Source organism: Pollicipes pollicipes, unplaced genomic scaffold, assembly GCF_011947565.3.
Source record: "Pollicipes pollicipes isolate AB1234 unplaced genomic scaffold, Ppol_2.1 Scaffold_7262;HRSCAF=8765_pilon_pilon_pilon, whole genome shotgun sequence".
Taxonomy (NCBI): Eukaryota; Metazoa; Arthropoda; class Thecostraca; order Pollicipedomorpha; family Pollicipedidae; genus Pollicipes; species Pollicipes pollicipes.
In genome coordinates this window covers 1823223-1841875 of record NW_023597055.1, presented here as the reverse complement: position 1 = coordinate 1841875, position 18653 = coordinate 1823223, and the positions used below count along the sequence as shown (strand labels likewise).

The following is an 18653-nucleotide window of genomic DNA, read 5'->3' as shown; positions in this document are numbered from 1 at the left end:
AACTCCCGGTGTGCCTGCTGTTCCAGGCCTACCTTGAGTGCCAATGCCACCTGCTCCAGGTGTGCCCCCCGTTCCTGGTTTGCCTGGTATTCCTGGTTCGCCTGGTGTTCCTGGTCGTCTTGAGCCCGGTCGTCCCTGTGGTCCTGGGAAGCCGGTGGGATATGCTGGCGAACTGCCACCGGGTCCTCGGGAACCCTCGGGGAAACCACTGTCGGGCCCAAGTCCACCTTCACCTGGTCTCCCACCTGTTCCAGGCCTGCCTTGAGTTCCTCCTGTACCCCCTGTCCCAGGTCTTCTTGCTGTTCCAGGCCTTTCTTGTGTTCCTGGCTTGCCTGGAACTCCCGGTGTGCCTTCTGTTCCAGGCCTACCTCCTGTCTGAGGCGTACCTTGAATGCCAATACCTCCTGTTCCAGGCCTTCCTCCTATGCCAGGCGTGCCTTGGGTTCCTGGTGTGCCTCCTGTTCCGGGCTCTCCCGGTGTTCCTGGCCTACCTCCTGTTCCAGGTCCTACTTCTGTGCCAGGTCTGCGTGGAGCTCCAGACGGACCTTTCGTGGCAGGACCACTTCCAGTGGTGGGTCTGCCTTGAGTTCCTGGAGTTCCTGGTCGTCCAGGTGCACCAGGCCGTCCCGGAGTACCGACCGAACCTCCAGATCCCAAGGTGCCTGGTTGTCCGGGCGTGCCCGGCGTTTCCTGTTGTCCGGTTGTGCCGGGTTTGCCTGGCCGGCCAGGGGTTCCAGCACCGCTGGGTGCTTGGCTGACCTGAGGTCCCGGCCTGGATGGGCCGGGAGCCCCCGGATACTCGGGTTTGGTTGGCTTGCCGGGTGTAGTCTGTATTGGCACCCGCGATCCTGGTGCTGCCCCTTCCGGTGGTTCTTGCTCCTTTCCAGTGCCGGACTCACCCGTCTGCACCCGTGTGCCTGTCTGCTCCCCGTCCCCAGTGACTTCACCGAGCCCCGTTTTTGGAGCGGGTGACTCGCCGACGCCGCTGTCCCCTGGTCCCGGCCGCGGAGGGCGCAGGCGTGTTGGGTCCAGCTCGTCTGCGTCCTGCTTCGGCGGCGGCGGCGGCGGCAGCTGGAACACGTCCGTCTGCGCTGGCGGCTTGGACACCTCCGTACCGAAATCCCTGCTCGGCGGCAAGTAGGACCACTGCGGTGAGCGGCGCACCCGCGACAGCGGCGCCTCCAGCGCGCTTTCAGCTAGTGTGCGCGTGGTGGGCGGCGTGGCCGACTCCAGCGCGTCGCTGTCGCCCGTGAGTCGACTCCAGGCGCTGGCGAACAGCGACCGCACAGAGCCAATGACGATGTCGAGGAAGCCGCGCTCGTCCTGCTTGTCCTGCATGTCGCTGCGGCCGGCCGGCGAATCCGGCTTGTCGTGCTGCCGCTCGAACTCACTCAGCTCGGCGCTGAAGCGCTGCAGCTTGTCCTCGTCGACGGCGGCCGAGCTCGAACGTAGCCCAGAGGCCATGGTGGTCAGCTCGTCCTGCGAGAACGGCGTCTTCATGGTGGACGACGCCCCGCAGCGCGGCACCAACCACGCCCACGTGCACGTGAGCTCGACGTCGTCGTAGCCCAGACCGTACGGACACTTGAACTCAAACTTGGTGAAGGTGCCGTTGTTGTAGTAGTCGCGGCAGAGTTGGAAGTACTTGCAGTTGCTGGGGTCGGCGAAGTAGCCGTCGGCCTCGCACGGCACATCGTGATGCTCCACTGGCGGCACCTCGGTGTTGGAGTTCTCGCACGGCTCGGTGGCAGACGCCCACGTGCAGATCTCCCACCTGGCCGAGCAGACAGCGGCATCGATAAGCACCTCAGGGGTCCCGATGTGCCCTGCGATGGAGCTCATGGAGACGAAAGCGGCGCGGCTTTGGCCCACACGAATCGGAGCTACATGGTACATTTTATCATTAAACAAGACGATGTGTAGGCGTACAGCTGCATACTGGGGTCAGTGTCATCGCAGCTGACGTCAAAAGATGCGCAAACCTCTGCACATCGCTAACGCCAACGAGAGAACGGCATGTAACGAGGATGAGTGCATCGCCAAGTTTGCTACTTCGATAGTCCGATGCATTGTTGCTCATTATGAGCGAAAAATGACCACTGAAGTCAACGCGCCGTAGCGCATTAAACAAACCGCAACAAACGCATGCGTTGTTGACTGCACACTCTGCAGAGGGACCGGCGACCGTGGATGAGGCCAGCTACAGACCCCCGCGCCGCGCCCCGTCCCGCCCCGGCCGCCACCCACCTGTCGTCGAACAGCATGCCACTGGGGCACTCGTAGAAGAAGCGCAGTCCGTTGGTGGCGCCCGGCCAGCGCACGCAGCGTTCGTACTCGCCGCACACCTCCCTGCGCCGGAAGTAGCCGGCGTCGGCGCACTTGGAGACGGAGCCGCCGGCGCGCACGTCGCCGCCGCCGGCCCGCTGCAGCCTCCAGGCCGGCGAGCGGAACTTGGCCTCCTCGGGCGTCACGTCCTGCTCGACGACGTTCATCAGCAGCTGCAGGCGGCGCTGGACGTCGCGGCGCGAGAGGTCCGCCAGCGAGCGCAGCCACCAGTCGACGGTGTCGGCGAGCTGGCCGTGGCCGCAGTCGGCGTCCGCGTCCAGCGAGTCCACCGCCAGGCCGGGCAGCGCGCGGAGCAGCATGTAATGCGTCTGCGCGGGCGAGGCGGGCGGTGAGGGACGTGTGTCAGCCGGCGGATCCGCGCCTGCCGACGCCGCGTGGGCGCTGAGGCGGAGCGGAGGTGAAGATGGGAGGCGTGACTGTATGGACTGGGAACTAGGCCCTGACGTACTGCGTCCTTATGGGCATAGGCGTAGTTGGAGACGCGCTGGGCTGCGTTTCTGCCACGCTCAGTCTCGAAGCAGGCTGCCTGCCCTCCTTGGCGGGCAGCGAAGAAGCAGGGACAGAGTAGCGGATACGCAGCACTGTGACGGGGTAGCCGACACACAGTACTGTGACGGGTAGTAGGTTTCCCGTTCGGGAACTTATGGGATCTCAGCTCATTTAGACAATGCATCCAACTGGACCTCGCCGACATTCCAATGTCACTTACTTTCACTGCCGTGCTTATTTCATCCTCGTAAGTGATCCACGAATTCTTGTAGTGGGCGTAGGGTGACGTCATATCATCATCACGATCCTCCGCCCAGCTAGAGTTGAACATGCCGCAGACCTGTGGGACGGACATGGGTGAAGGGTAATGAGCCATGGGTAATGGGTAATCGGTAATGGCCGCAGACATGGGTCATGGGTAATCGTCGCGACGGCGTGGCACGTGCACGTATCAAATATCGAAGGACTTCCCCGCATTCATTCGCTCTCGCATTGGCATAGCTCATGTATGTGAATTCCTCCCTGGTGGGTGAAAAGTGTTAAAGTTTTGCAGCTCCACTGGCTTCGAATACCGGTTGATTTTTCTTATGATTGGGCTCTTCCCATTTCTGCTCTTGTCTAATCGCTTGCGTGCGATTTAAGACGCCAATGCCATACAGCGACGCTTCAGATGCATTGTCGGAACGGGGCGCGTTAAATAGAACGGCGTTGTTGCCAACAAACGTCATTTCAACAAAGTCACCAACCGTATCACATCTGTCATCTTCCGCAGCCGGCCAGCGCCGCCGCGCGGGCAGCGCGCCGGCAGCACCCCCGGTCCTCTCCGCGCGCCGCCGGCTGGCGCCTCACCTCCCTCCTGGCCAGGCGGACGGGGCCGGAGTCTGGCCGCGAGCCCGGTGACGTCTGCCCTGGATCAGCCAGCTCGTACAGGTAGCCGTACGACGGGAGGGTGATCACCAGGCGGCCCGCCTCCACCCCTCTGGAGAGCAGCAGGTCCAGCAGCGCATCCTGTCGGCAGAGCGCCGAACTGGGAGTTTGGTAGCCTCTCGAGGGGCCACCACACCAGCGTCGGGTCCAAATCGGAGCTGCCTTTACACTTGTGACTCGTGTTCCGAACACCTTGGGTGACTCTCTGGTAAGGGGTGTAAGTCGTCATTAGGTGTCGATAAAATGGGTTGAGTAATAATTGGGGAGGCAACACTTTCCGCACCCTTTGTTTCAAACTCCCCAAATCAGCTTCGCGAAACGTATTCGCATGACATTCTAGCATCTGGTCGATGTTATTACTGCCTCGACCAAGACTCGTCTTCCAGCCAGCGAGGCGAGCCGCACACGGTGGCGCGCCGCGCCGCGCCAGACTGAGCACCGCCCCCCGGCCATAGGCACCCCAGACGCCGCGCCGCGTCGGCTCTCACCCCCCCCCCCCCCCCCACGAGCAGCGCGATGCAGCCGGCCGGCCGCGCCTCCCCGTCCTGACCACGTACCACGCTGTCCAGCGAGCCGTCTCCCATGAGCCGGCTCAGCTGGCGCGTGCGCGACCGGTCACGTGACGTCAGCCGGTCTGCGGCCAGTACCAGCCGGTCGACCAGCTGACTGATGCCGCTCAGGTCGCCGAGCGACGCCAGCTGGCGGCCGGCCGCCGGCAGCCGCACCAGCAGCTGCTGCTCGGAGGCCAGCGACGACGACCGCAGGGCCTGTCAACCGCCAGGAGGTTAGTGACGTCGTATGATGATGTCATCCGTGGAGCTCGTAGGAGTGACGTCACCTGACGAGAGCATGGGTCTCATTACGCTGCTTGCGATTGATGACACATATCTGACAGTGACTCGATGGGGTCAACACGCATCATAATGACATCATAGTGGCGCCGCCTGACGAAAGGATGACATCTCCACCCTCGGTCTCATAGCGCTGCTTGCGATTGATGACACATCTGACACTGGCTCGATGGGGTCAACACGCATCATAATGACGTCATAGTGACACCACCTGACGAAAGCATGACATCTCCACCCTCGGTCCCATAGCGCTTCTTGATGACGCCTGTCTGGCAACGACTCGATAAGGTTTGCACGCATCATAATAAGCACGCGGACTCACACGCGTTGGGCAGCTGTCATGGCTCATACAGGGGTAAATGAAACACGTCGCTTATAAGGGCGGGTACTTGAACTATATGTCGCTGTTCAGGGTGGACGTCTGAACATGAGTGGGACAAACGCAACTAACGTCTGTCACGTCCTTCTTCTTTCTAAATATATTCACAGCTGGTTACATTAGTGGCACGGGTTTGGCAATACACACTAAGCGAAGGTTGTTGCGTATGCTCCGAAACCTTCATCCAAGTCGTGCCACCGAGTGCAACAGATGATTTTGCCTCGGCGCTCCCGTTCTACAGGACAGCGGAGGGTCGCACGTGCCGCCTGAAGCTACGGGACGGCCGCCGCGGGCCTGGGCTGCCCCTCGTTGGTGTGTTGCCAGCCGACAGTTGGGCCAAGCAATGCACCCAAAGCATTTCTGACTGCGAGGGGGGGGGGGGCAGGAACGTAGCAAAAGGAAGGGCCACCGGGGCCATGTCCCCCCCTACTCTAAGCCAAAGAGATTTACACTTAATAATGGACGGACTTGTGGTGATTTGGTCCAAAGTCGCAGGGTTTTCGAGATAATTTTGCACCCTCCGACGAAGGGTTTGGCCACGTGCTATGAAAACGTGCCAAGACGTGACGAACATATCATCAACTACTGGCCACGTGTCTGAGGAACATACAAGGCGTCTGGGAGACACATCGGTAACAGAGGGCCGCACGTCTGGGGATGCGGCAGCAGTCGTTTGAGGAGCACATTGCTAAGCGATACTTAAGCTTACAGCTCCCTCTTCACCGTACCTGTAGAACCGTCTGCAGGTTCTTGACATCTTTACGACTGGACACCGAATCCGCGTTGACCTCGACACCATCCACATCGGCGTCGCGAAGCTTCTGCTTCACGCTCTCCGCGAGGTTGTCGAGCCCTCCGCTAGATGTCACTAGCTGCGCCAGCCGGTTGGAGGACAGGTCGGCGCCCAACGATATGATCTTCTTCAGCCCCGGGCGGCGGATCCCCTCGTACGTCGCGCTGCCGTCTGGAACGCCATCACGCAGGTGTCGGGATCAGCTGGCACGTGGCCAGCTGCAGGGCCGGATGTAGGCCATGGACACGCGAGCCGGCCAGCACTTACGGCAACACCGACTGATAGGTGGAGATGGACATTGGACAACGCGGTTTCAACGCATTTGCAATGGTCTACCCGGTGCACTTATCTGAAACTGGACGCTTTGATGACCACCTAATGGGATTGTGCACGGTGACATCATAAACCGTAAGCCTCTGATGCGTAGACTTAATGGGTGGAATCGGACCAGCTTTAACGATTGTGGGCTCGGGAAACGGGAGTCAAGGACTGTGCCCCAGATGTTCTTAAAACCCAGCGTTTGCTTCTCCAACTCTGCGAGAACATCTAGCAATAGTTTTATGGCGCTGCATAGCGAAGACGGGAGTATAGGGCACTAGCCGCATAGCTTTTCGGCAGTTCCCCAGCTCCTCAAAGCTCATGTACAATGCCACGTATCCATGCGGTATTCTCACCGAAAAGCCAGACACTACGTCGCTCGTAAATCTGTATTAATACGGTATTATAGGCAAGCCAACTAACGCCGGGACCAGGGTCAGTCCATGATCAAGGCAGCTCATAGGCCACTGCTGTCAGCTGAGCTGAGCGGAGGGGGAGCTAAGCTGATAGTTGAGAGCTGAGAGCTGAAAATTGAGAGCTGAGCCGACAGCTGAGTCGACAGCTGTGCCGACAGCTGAGCTGAGAGCTGAGCTTAGAGCTGAGATGAGAGCTGAGCTGAAACCTGAGCTGAGAGCTGAGCTGAGAGTTGAGCTGAGAGCTGAACTGAGAGCTGAGCTGAGAGCTGAGCTGAGAGCTGAGCCGAGAACTGAGCTGAGAGCTGAGCCGACAGCTGAGCCCAGAGCTGAGCCGACAGCTGAGCTGAGAGCTGAGCTGAGAGCTGAGCCGAGAGCTGAACTAAGAGCTGAGCCGGTAGCTGAGCTGAGAGCTGAACTGAGAGCTGAGCTGAGAACTGAGCTGAGAGCTGAGCTGAGAGCTGCGCCGCTGCCCCTCCGCCGGGCGCGCGGCTGCCGTGCCGACGTCGGGGTGACGCGGTCCGCCACCGCCGCCGCCGCCGCCAGGGGTGCGCCCCCACTACCCGACGTCCGAAGGTCAGCCGACGCCGCGCCGGCTCGGCGGACCTCAGCAGGCCGCTCAGGCCTCGTCCGGCTGCCGTCGGTACCGCAGCACAAACGACATGAGGCGGCAGCTCATGAGGCCAGGGCTGGAGAGCGGGGGATAAGAAGCCACATACCAATGCCGCCAGATATATCAGTTAATACTTGTCATGGCATACTTGGGTCGCTCGTCTGAAATCGGTGCGTCAACGGACAATAAGGTAGGAACAAATATCTTACACACACTGTTAATGCGCGTGTACCATACAAGTCACGAATCCTTTCTCGGCCCACCGTCTCCGGCCAAACCGCAAACCGTAAACCGCAAACCGCAAACCGCAAACCGTAAACCGTAAACCGTAAACCGTAAACCGTAAACCGTAAACCTGATGCCCGCGACCAGGGACGCAATCTCGCCCACCAGTGGGGTGGGGGACAAAGCCACCACTTCATCCCTCAGCCCAACTTTCCTACCAGCCCTCTCCGTTTCGTATACGAAGCTGGCCAATCTGTGCGAAACGCCGCTTGGAAAGTTTTTGGGCCAGGTTTGAGCCAGACGCCGCTGTCACTAGCCCCCCGGGACTGTCAAAGCGGTACGGCGGCGGGCCCGAGCGGTCCCGGACCGGCGCACTCGTCCAGTGAGAGCGGCTACGGCAGGCCGTTCCGCGCTGGGCGGAGCCAGCTCATCCACCGGCCGGCTGTCTTCTCGGCGCCGACGCCGACACGCTGTCGGCGATGGATAGGGGTTCTTTCTGTGTGCAGGCCCTTCTGGGAACGCTGTGCTCCCGACAGTGACGGGCACAGAAAGAGAGAGAGAGAGGAGAGAGAGAGAGAGGGAGAGAGAGAGAGCAGAGAGAGATGAGAGAGAGAGGGAGAGAGAGAGAGGAGAGAGAGAGAGAGAGAGAGAGAGAGAGAGAGAGAGAGAGAGATGAGAGAGAGAGAGAGAGAGAGAGAGAGAGAGAGAAGAGAAGAGAGAGAGGAGAGAGAGAGAGAGAGAGAGAGAGAGAGAGAGAGAGAGAGAGAGAGAGAGAGAGAGAGAGAGAGAGAGAGAGAGAGAGAGAGAGAGAGAGAGAGAGAGAGAGAGAGAGAGAGAGAGAGAGAGAGAGAGAGAGAGAGAGAGAGAGAGAGAGAGAGAGAGAGAGAGAGAGAGAGAGAGGAGAGAGAGAGAGAGAGAGGGTCTCGATACTGCGGCTCGCTCCCAGACAGGGCTGCAGACCTCATGACCCTGTCAGCCTCTTGAGGTCACCCGGGCGCTGCTGAACATTGGTGGAGAGCACGGCGAGGCTGGGATGTAGCGAGGACACGCCACCTTTCCTCGAGATAGCTCCATCTGATAATGTTGCCAGCGAAATGGCCTTGTTCCTTTGTGTGGTCACACTAACTTTTTTAGCATTTTCCACTGCTGAACTGTAGAGAGCGGTACCACAAACGGGAGCTCATCACTAGCCGAAGGTCAGCACCTCCTGGGGCCGATTTACCAAGAGCGGCACCAAGTGTGTGGTCCGAGCCCTGCTGGCGTCAGCAGCCGGCGAGGTCACGAGGGCCTGAGCCCTGCAGGCGTCAGCAGCTGGCGAGGTCACGAGGGCCCGAACCCTGCAGGCGTCAGCAGCCGGCGAGGTCACGAGGGCCCGGGCCGTGCAGGCGTCAGCAGCCGACAAGGCCACGAGGGCCCGGGCCGTGCAGGCGTCAGCAGCCGACGAGGTCACAAGGGCCCGGGCCGTGCAGGCGTCAGCAGCCGACGGGGTCACGAGGGCCTGAGCCCTGCAGGCGTCAGCAGCCGACGAGGTCACGAGGGCCCGGGCCGTGCAGGCGTCAGCAGCCGGCGGGATCACGAGGGCCCGGGCCGTGCAGGCGTCAGTAGCCGACGAGGTCACGAGGGGCCGGCCCTGCAGGCGTCAGCAGCCGGCGGAGTCACGAGAGCCCGGGCCGTGCAGGCGTCAGCAGCCGACGGGGTCACGAGGGCCCGAACCCTGCAGGCGTCAGCAGCCGACGGGGTCACGAGGGCCCGACCATCAGCATGTGAGGCTCCAACGGCCGACACTGTCACGCCACATCGGCGTCCGGCCGCAGCGGCTGAGACGAGGACGGGCTCGACCGCGACGGCGCCGGCTCGGCTCCGCGCCAGACCCCGTCAGCGGCATCGACGCCTTCGCTGCCCGCAGACCACCCCCCGAGCTCTCATGCCTGCGCCTCGAAGGCTCTCAGCAGCGAGATCTTGACGTCGGCGCTTGAAAAGTGGAGTGCGCTGATCCGCTGACTGGCAGGAAAACCAGCGGCGGGGCACTGGGCCATCTCACTCGTAAATCAAGCCGGCGACCGCCAGGCGACGCCAGCCGGGATTCTGCGGCCGGATTTCGGCATCGATCCGCACTTTTTCAGTGACCAGCTGCGGCACCGTACGTCCTGCAGCAACCGGTGGCCTACCAGGATGTGTGCGCGCAGCTGTGACGGCCGTGTCTTATCTATTTTGATAAGTGCGGTTTACCCGGGCAAGCCAAAAATATGGCGGCGTCCACATGCTAGCGCTAAAAATTGTTTACGTGAGAGGAGCAATGTATTAGGGAGATAACTACCCAATTTGTCAGGGTTTCAGTTGTGTCAGATGGAAAACATTGCGAAGTCACCCTGGATGCAGCGTAATCCTGCTAAATTCTCCAAGCGCCGCGTGGAATCAGCACCTTCGCGCTTGATTGATTAGAAACGGCATCTGACGTACTCGGTGCGGGCCCGCGCTTGTACGACTAAATAGCTGCCACGACTAAATAGCTGCCAGGTACGTCTATCTCAGCACTGAACAGCGACTGGACGCGTGCCTGTCCCAGTGTTGGGCAGCGACTGGACGCGTGCCTGTCCCAGTGTTGGGCAGCGACTGGACGATGAGCCTGTCCCAGTGCTGGGCAGCGACTGGACGTGAAACCCGTCCACACCTCACTGATTTCCGTCCTCAAAACCACAGGGCTGGAGAAACGATGCGGATAGGGTTTAGGAGCCCTTCCCGGACCAGCACTAATGCCGGTGGTATATTTGACATTTTGCCCTTCCCCAAAAAATGACGCAGCTCTCAGCACCGATCTGCCCCGATCTAAGGGCACATTCAGCTACGGCTCGGTGCTGCACTGCTTCAGCGGCGTGTGCTCATACATGGCTTCATGACCAGGGGGTCATGCCTTCTACAACAGCTGTGAACAGCTGAACAGCTGCGAAGCTGAACGGACTGTGAAACTGTTCCGAACACATGCGATTTTGGGCTGGGCAAGGTTCTGGATTCCGCTGGGTTTTGGAAACACGCCTTTTATTCACGTATTCATTTTTTACGTCGGATGTATAGCCATCCGCGAGTTGCTTTCAGGTGGAACACAGTCTTGTGACCACGGCAGCAGTGGCACCAGCTGAGCCAAGTCAAATGCGCGTGAGATAAACGGCGCGAGTCTTCTTAACGTGGCGCACCGGGCGCCACTGGTTTGGGCCAGCTCGTTAGGTGGCACAACGCCCACCGCAGCTAACACGGACCTGGCGCGCCGGGATCCGTTTATAAAGCGCGCTAAGTCGCCTCTACATTTGAGATCTTACGTCGTGTTCTTCGGCCGTATCGTAGCCTGAAATTTTTGCAGCAGTAAATCCGCATTTAGGAGTCGATTCCCTGAGACAACACACACGACAAGTTGAAGGCGGAACTGAGCTCTATTAATTCCTTTTTTAGTCTCATTTTCATGACACCTCCAGTCTTTCATCATATGCATTTATTATTGTTTGTATGTGGATTATATCATATTTTATATTTACCTCCTATGTTTGTCAAGTTTTGTTTTTCATGCAGTATAGCTATTATTGTTAGGTTAGTCGCTGCTATCATCCATTCAATAAATCATTTTCGGCGGATGCCCGCGAAAGCCCATTCTTTGGATAAAGCCGGCATGGGACTGAGGCCAACGAAAACAGAAAGTCCCGCCCATAAAACAAGTGAATGTGTTTCAAATGTGTTTCTTCAAAACAAGTGTTTTTCTTCACGGCGAGACCGTCGCTGCAGCTGAGAGCAAGGTCTGCGCTTCCTCAATAATCAAGTTCCTCAATAATCATACTGTGCTGCTTCCGGCTTCGGTGACACGAGCGCGCAATACAAAACAACCAGCTCATGGCAGGGCACGGGGCATGACTGTTGGGTGTTGACCCTCTGAAGCCGAGAGATCGGCCGCACCGGGGCTGCACAGAAACTCCTGATTTCTAGAGCTTGACGTCAGCCACCCGCCCGTTTGGCAGCAGGCGCCTCCATGCTGCTGGAGCTCTGCATACGACGGCTCGTCGGGCAGGCTCCGTGCGGACACGAGACGCGTACGGCAACAGACTCCCAGAGCGCCGAGTGGCTCGGACCGACACTGGCTCCGTGTGGACACATCACATGGTTCATCGAGTCGGTTCAATGTCTTGACATTTGGTTAGATGCCGTTCCACTTTCGACGTTCCTTTCGTTAACTTCCGTGACATGTCCCGCCTGGTGACAGGGAACAGGTCACCAGAGCTCTGACAGCTGGAGCCGTAATTCAACTGTACGCCGGTAGCCTGCGGTCTAAGACTATGACATCGAACCCGACTCCTTTGTTCCAACTTAATTTAAGCGCATCTTATCTAGAAGGCTCATTGATTCGCGTGAGAAAGTATCAGCAAGGGGCAATGAAATGGCACATCATTAAGCAGCTACACGTCCTTAATTTGCATTTCTTCGAGTGATAATTATCCACGAAATTTCATCGCGCAATCAATCGCCATGTATCCGTATCGGAAAGGACACTAGGGGCTGCCTTACCACCGCAACGCCAAACAAATGCTTAAGTCGTTACGTGCTGCTCACCAACAAAATACAAGCAGCGAAAATTAAATTCGGTCACCGAGAACATTCAGCCTAAACCCATGAAGGCGGTCGTAGCTGTTTGAGGCTTATCCCTTCCATAACTGACATCGCTCTCTCAAGGACCAGATACTTTCCACTGGCATAACCCCCGTTCGTAGGAAAATTCGTGTCGGCCGCCCATCGACAGACAATGGAGAATATCTGTCGAAATGTTCGTCCTGCTCCTTGTCTCCATTGCTTGCCGGATTCGGGGCGACTAACGAATCCGGGTTGCGACAGGACTATGCCTATAGAACGCAACCGTAATCCGATATAATTGACACTGTAGCATTCCACTGCAGTACGATATATGAAAGGAGATAGCATGCAAAATATGCAATGAGCTCGGCATAAGCATAGCATAAGCTTTATGTCGTAACCAGTCATCAGAAGACGCCAGGCACTTGGTCAGCGCGGCGACGGCGTCGGACACAGCGTGCGGAGCGGCATCGGGTCATGACCTGCACCGGCCCGGCCAGCCAGCGCCGGCGGCCCACCCCACACCTGGAGGCAGGCCGCCACGTGTCAGCCCGTGTCGGCACAGGTGTTGTGCCACGCTGCGTGACTGCTGACGTGTCGGCACAGGCCTGGTGTCACGCTGCGTGACTACCAACATGTCGGCACGGGCCTGGTGTCACGCCGCGTGAATACTGACGTGCAGACCACGACACGGCATCTCCAGCGGCGCCTCATGCGACATGCCTGGACGTCTGTTGGACGGCTGCCCCCCCCCCCCCCCAAAGACGACACTGCGATGTCGTGAGCGCGTGCAGAACGTGTCAGATCGCGTGCGCCCTGGCCGCGTGCGACTAAGCAGCAGCACGGGGCCGGTGCATAACCAATGAGCAAGATATCACCTGGCAGACGACGTCGGTGAGCCAGCCATAATTCGCCCGTCGTTTGTTTACGGGACTGCTCCACATTTGAAAACAGTGAGGCAAGCGTCAGATACGGTGGAAAAAGCTCATTGGTAACTATTAGCATGCCTTGAAGAGCACAACTGCTCTAAATAGCACAGTTTCAATGATAGGCGAATATGCTGCTCAATACGCCATCGTATGATAACGTCATGAAACGTTTTTGTGACGTGAAAGTCGTTGCCAGATAAAGGTACTGGTACTCTCATGCTTAAAATTACTAAAGAAATGTGCTGAACGCTGTGTAAATCACTACCGACGTGCCGAACCTCTCACCGCTGCGTATTTGCGTTTCACCATTATCGGCATAAGGTTACCAACACGTTTCTTAATTTATGCAGCTTTGCTGAGGTACGAACTTCAATCAATATTCAATCAATCAAGACCAGTCAACGGCTGTTTTTGGGGAGGTAAGCTAATTCGTGTTGGTATACCCGCCACAAGCGTCAAAATACCCAACCCGCGTAATTCATTACCGTTAAAACTTAGACGTGAGAATGCCCCACCGTTACCAGCACTTCGGCACAACAACTGTTTGCCTCATTCCACTGCAGTTGCCTGGCTGTTTACCAGCAGCAGTTGAACACGACGCAGTGGCGCTGCGCCGACTGGGGCAGAGAATGCCGTCTGTCAGGTCAGATAATCAGGCAAGCCGTTCCGGCCGCTGGCCGTTTTCGGGCCGGCCGACTCCCACCGCTGGCTGTTTTCGGGCTGGCCGACTCCCACCGCTGGCTGTTTTCGGGCCGGCCAACTCCCACCGCTGGCTGGAGGCAGATTCGGCCAAAAGCGGGAGAATGGTGCCCGTACATCCCGGTACACACCAGCTCACCCCGCCTCGCCAGATAAGCTGGCGGCTTTAATGCTAATTCTGCGACTTGAGCAGTACACAAGTGTATTTGGAGAGGCATGAGAGATACAGCCTGGGATCTGCTACCCAGCGCAATCGGCGCTCTGACAGTGCGTGCTGGGCTGAGGTGCTGGGCACCGGAGTCATCGGTCACTATCATGGTGTGATAGTGACCGATATCATGGTTAATCTATCATGGTCACGCCAGGTGTATGCTCGCAACACCTGGCGTGGAAGGACTGCTTAATTCTCTAGAACTCCAGGGCCATTGAAATGGACTACGTTGTTTAGCATTTGGCATTGCCCTGATCCTGGGGCCGTTGCGCGGAGGAGCCCTGCGGGAAGACAGGGAGCCAACGAAATTGCTCATGAGCGCCCCTGAAACGATACCAGCCACTGAAATGATACTGTGATGCCGGCTGGTGGGTGCGCGGTGGTTCCATTGACGCTGCCGGTACTAACCATCCCGTGAAAGCCTGCATTATCCATGAACATGGAGTCCTGGGCCGAGATAATGGCGGCGAGAAGCCTATTGAGTTGCTGGTGGAGCTGACAACTTCCGGGGCAGCGGTTTAACCAGAGCCTACTAAAAAATATATTGATCATCGAATTCCAAGTGCGGTGTTTTGATGTCTTAGAAATCTGTTCAATTATTTTTACATCTTCGTTCCCATGCTTAAAAACCGAAGCGTTGGGGGGATCGAATGTATTCAAGATCATCGTCAAAACCACTGGACCCCTGCCACCACCGGGCTCACAGTTTCCGTGCTACTGATCCGGTTGCAGCGCGCCCCAAAGGCTTTCTGCCGAGATCATCTGGCGTCATATTACTCCGGCCTCGACGTCATATTACCCCGGCCTCGGCGTCATATTACACCGGCCTCGGTGTCTTATGACACCGGCATCGGTGTCAGGCCGCGAGGTTTTATCCGGCTAGGAGGCACCGATCCCCTGCATATTATGCCGCATTATGGCTATCGCAGCCATCTGACGCTGTCCTCTGGTCAACGACGTCACGGTTGCCATGGATACGACCCATATTCCATCCAATCCATGGAAGTCAATGCGCCTAATCTGATGCATAAGCAATGCTAGCGGGTTCATGCAGCTTAAAATGTGGAAAGCCACCCAGGTGTCCGGTAACTGGACAAGATCACTTGAAAAAACTTGAAAATTGCTTGAAAAGCAGAGTTGCTTTTCAGAACGCGTGTTTGTATCCAGAGCCATGAATTTCGGGGTGCCGCTTTTTGGGGTGCCGCTTTTTTAGCTGAGGGGACTGGCGATGCTTTAAAAACACACATTCTGTGTCCCCTTAGCGAACTTCACGTGTGTCCTTCATCATCTTGTGTCCTTTCAGCGTTTGTGTCCTTTCACGTTACGGACGTCAATTAATCTATAATAATTAAAGCGCAGCTGTGAACCCTTGTTAAGGTGATCAAGCTCTTTTTGACAACCGAGTTTCTAAGCATGCGTTATTTTATCCACCCAGTGTCCAGACCCCTGGACATCACCTTGATCATTAATAGGACGTCAACGCACATCAATGTTCCGCCGTTTAGCAGGTAGCTTCTGCATCTATGCATGTATGCGGCACCTTCTCATTTTAAGATCCGTTATCTTATTGACTTCTTTCAAAAGCGTACAAACCGCACAGTTTGTCTCGGCGCCACGCTCTTGACAATCCTTTCCATGCGGTTGCTATCAGGTATTCACTTCAAACGGCTGTGCTCTCACGCGAGCATCATTAACCACGCCGGGAAATGATGGGCGCATTCCAAAACGTCCGCCGGGTATGATCCGATTACCGACGGACAGGTTCCCCGAACGTGACTACATCCGTGGCCGCGCAACAACAGCGCCGGGCCGTGACTGTCGGCTGTTGGACCCCGTGATGACACGCACTCCCGGGCCCGACCGGCAGCCCTCCCGGACCGGACCGGGCCCCGGCCGCGGTGCCGGCGCGCCCTCTGCCGCTCGCGCCGGCGCGGTGCCTCATGGCGACGTCTCGCCACCGGAGACCTTGGATTACGACGCTGAGTAGAATCCGGCCCCTGCCCCCCCCCCCCCTCCCTCTCTTGCCCCCCCCCCTCCCCCCCAGCGCATCCGGGACCGGCAAGCCTGCCTGGCCGCCAGTTATGCCTTGGTCCCGCATCGCGCGTCTAAGGAGCCTAGCGAGGCGATTTGTCCCGGTCGGTTTTCGCGACCTCGGCCGCCTGGCAACGCCGGTGATAAACAGCTGCCACCGATCATCGTCCAGTCCCCGCATCGCGAATTCGCCACCAACAGCGGCGGCCCCAACTCTTTAGCAACGAAAGGTGGAGACCGGGCACGCCGCGGGAAAGGACGCCCTCGTGCCGGCACCTTGGTCCGTACGCGGGACGGCTGACTCTATCGGCAGTATCAAACGCACAAAAAGGTCACGGGACGGCCGTGCTACCCGCGCGTCGTCCGACGTCGATGGACGCCTGAAAGAAGCGTCAGGTGCCCGCGCCACCTGAGATCTTTGACTCTCAAATCCACCAGCTCAGATTGTCCTTTCTGCAGAGCTTTAGCCGGTCGCAGAACGCTCCCGCAGTGCGTGTGGTCCGAGCCATCCGGCACGGTGCTGCACGCGTGATCCCAGTCTCGCGGGCTGTCCGAGCCGTCCAAGCGGTCGGCCTTGGCGGCCCGGCGCCACCCGGAGATTAGTGTGTGCTGTTTGTACTGTTTGTGGCAAACACGGTGACGGGACGCGTGCACCGCTACACGTCATTCCGCAGCTCGCAGGCCCCCGCGCGGCGACCGGGGACCACCAGCGGCAAGCAGTTCAAACAGCACACGCTAGCTGGGGATGATCGGTGCCAAAGGTCATGGAGTTAGCCAACGGCAGCCGAGGACAAGGGTTCAGGTATTTGGAATAGTGAATAGCAGTACATAAGAAGTTATTTGTGTGGAATGTGGTAAGCTGAGTGGGGATCATCAGTGACAAGAGAGTGGAAACGTCGCATGCTAGCGATGCTGGTCGCCATTTTCTGACTGGGCGGCGGTTGCTGTTGTCCCACCTGCCGAATTGTCTCGTGACAGCATTTCCTGGCTGGGAGGCAGCTGCTGTTACCCACCCGCCGAATTGTCTCGGAACATTTTGTTGTCATGTTGTCCCATTCGCCGAATTGTCTCGGAACAGCATTTCCTGGCTGGGAGGTAGTTGATGTTGTCCCACTCGCCGAATGGTGTCGGGAGCCTTCCTAGGGTAGCGATTGCCCCGCACGACGACTCTTGTCAGCCGCCAGTACGTCGATGACAATGCTAGAGGGATTACACATCAGCTGAAAGGCTGTGTTGGCCTTAACCATTGTGCATACATGAAGTATGTCGATGAAGGCTTAAGGTCGCAAAAACGCTAGCATTTTTGTGATCTTATTCCTGATGGTACTATCATTGCCACAGAACAAGTGCCAAAGTCTTTCAGCAAAGCATTCCAGGTGCAGTAGTTGTGCGGAGATTCATCTATGTCTGGTGTGTGAGAATTGACCCAAAGTTTGGTCAGTAAGCTCTCCAGCCATTGTCAGGTGTGATGGCGTCCTGGGAAGGGCTTAATACTGTTTGACTTTCAACCATGTACGACATGAACCATGTACAACATGCATCGCAACATGAACATGAACTCATTATAGCTCCTCTCCTAGTATTACCATAGCTTAGTTTGTAGGACATCTGATTCGTGGCTAGAAGACCCTGGTTCGAATCCTATCAATTGCATGCGGATAATTCGGCAGTGACACGTACATGGGTGAAGGCAAAGCATTGTCTGGTCCTTTCAGGACTCCATTATACCCGACAGCAGCCGGGGAGTTAACTGACCGAAGCGTCGTGTACGTACTAAGACACCAGACGACGTGGATAGTCCAAACACTTTTTTCCGCCCGTGATACTAATACCTTGTCTCAATCCTTCTGTAAAACTGCAGTCTTACAGCAAAACTGCCTTCCCCGGTAAGGTCAATTAGAGGACAGTTTGGCCGTAGAACCGTACCCTGCCACAAAGCCCTGGGGCTTTCGGTTTCGCCAGTGAAAATACCCTGGGATAAGGGAAGTGAAACTGTCAGCAAATGAGAACTTATCTACCATAGCACATCATGTTTCATGGAACTGAAAACAGGCGTGCCGTACTAAACACAGCCTCAGACATCCTCTCGTGCCCAGGAGCTCAGTGAAAGGTGCCGAGCGGTGGCAAACTCGTGGGACTAGTACATGTATACTCCTCGCGCCACGAGGCGCGGCTCCCAGCCCACGGCCAAGCACCATGCATCCCTGCATGAGCAGAAGCCCTTACCGTGCATCTCCCCACGCATCCCGCTCGCTGTCGCCGCGTCGCAGCGAGCCAGAGCGGCGCAGGGGCCTTCAGTGGCATCGTAGGTAATAAACATCCGCTGCTAATGCCATGGCCGCCGACGGCGTGAGTAAGGACTTAAGTCGCTGGCGGTGCAGCTCCGAAGCTCGCCCCACGTGCCGCCTACCGGGCGGGCGGTACCTGCCCCCCCCCCCCCCCCCCCCAAAGGCGGATTAAATGATCACGAGATCACACGGACGCCTCAGGTGTCGTACTCACAGCTGACCGGTTATTGGCGATTGCCGTCAGTGCATTACTAGGGCCTATGAAAATGTGGAATCACGGAAACGCGGGTTTCAGGCAGCCCCACCGAGCTTTTGTTTCGGATCGATCGCGTGCTTCAAGACGCGGTAACGCGAGAAGTTCGCTTGAATTGCTCGTCACGTGGTGTGCACGCACAAAGATGCGTAAAGCGCAGTAGTTGCACGCATCGGGCTGATGAAAAAGTTCAAAACTGACGTCCGAAGGGCTATTTATGGCCGCGTGCCGGGTGTATGTTGGCCGTGTGTGAATGGACGCGTACATATTGATTTGGTAC

General features: G+C 57.6%; 1 protein-coding gene across 1 annotated transcript in view; it reads right to left on the bottom strand.

Annotated features, from left to right (window-relative positions):
• Window positions 1-6: 6 nt before the first annotated feature.
• Window positions 7-18653, bottom strand: part of LOC119113905 (uncharacterized) — a gene marked incomplete at its 3' end in the record, with an annotated part of 36076 nt that continues 17429 nt past the window's right edge. Inside the window, exons 5-10 of the mRNA XM_037238133.1 lie at window positions 5721-5956; window positions 4320-4529; window positions 3685-3843; window positions 3056-3175; window positions 2248-2654; window positions 7-1774 (exon numbers count right to left, since the gene is read on the bottom strand). Of these exons, the coding sequence (XP_037094028.1) occupies window positions 7-1774; window positions 2248-2654; window positions 3056-3175; window positions 3685-3843; window positions 4320-4529; window positions 5721-5956 (2900 nt within the window). The remainder of the gene's footprint in view (window positions 1775-2247; window positions 2655-3055; window positions 3176-3684; window positions 3844-4319; window positions 4530-5720; window positions 5957-18653) is intronic.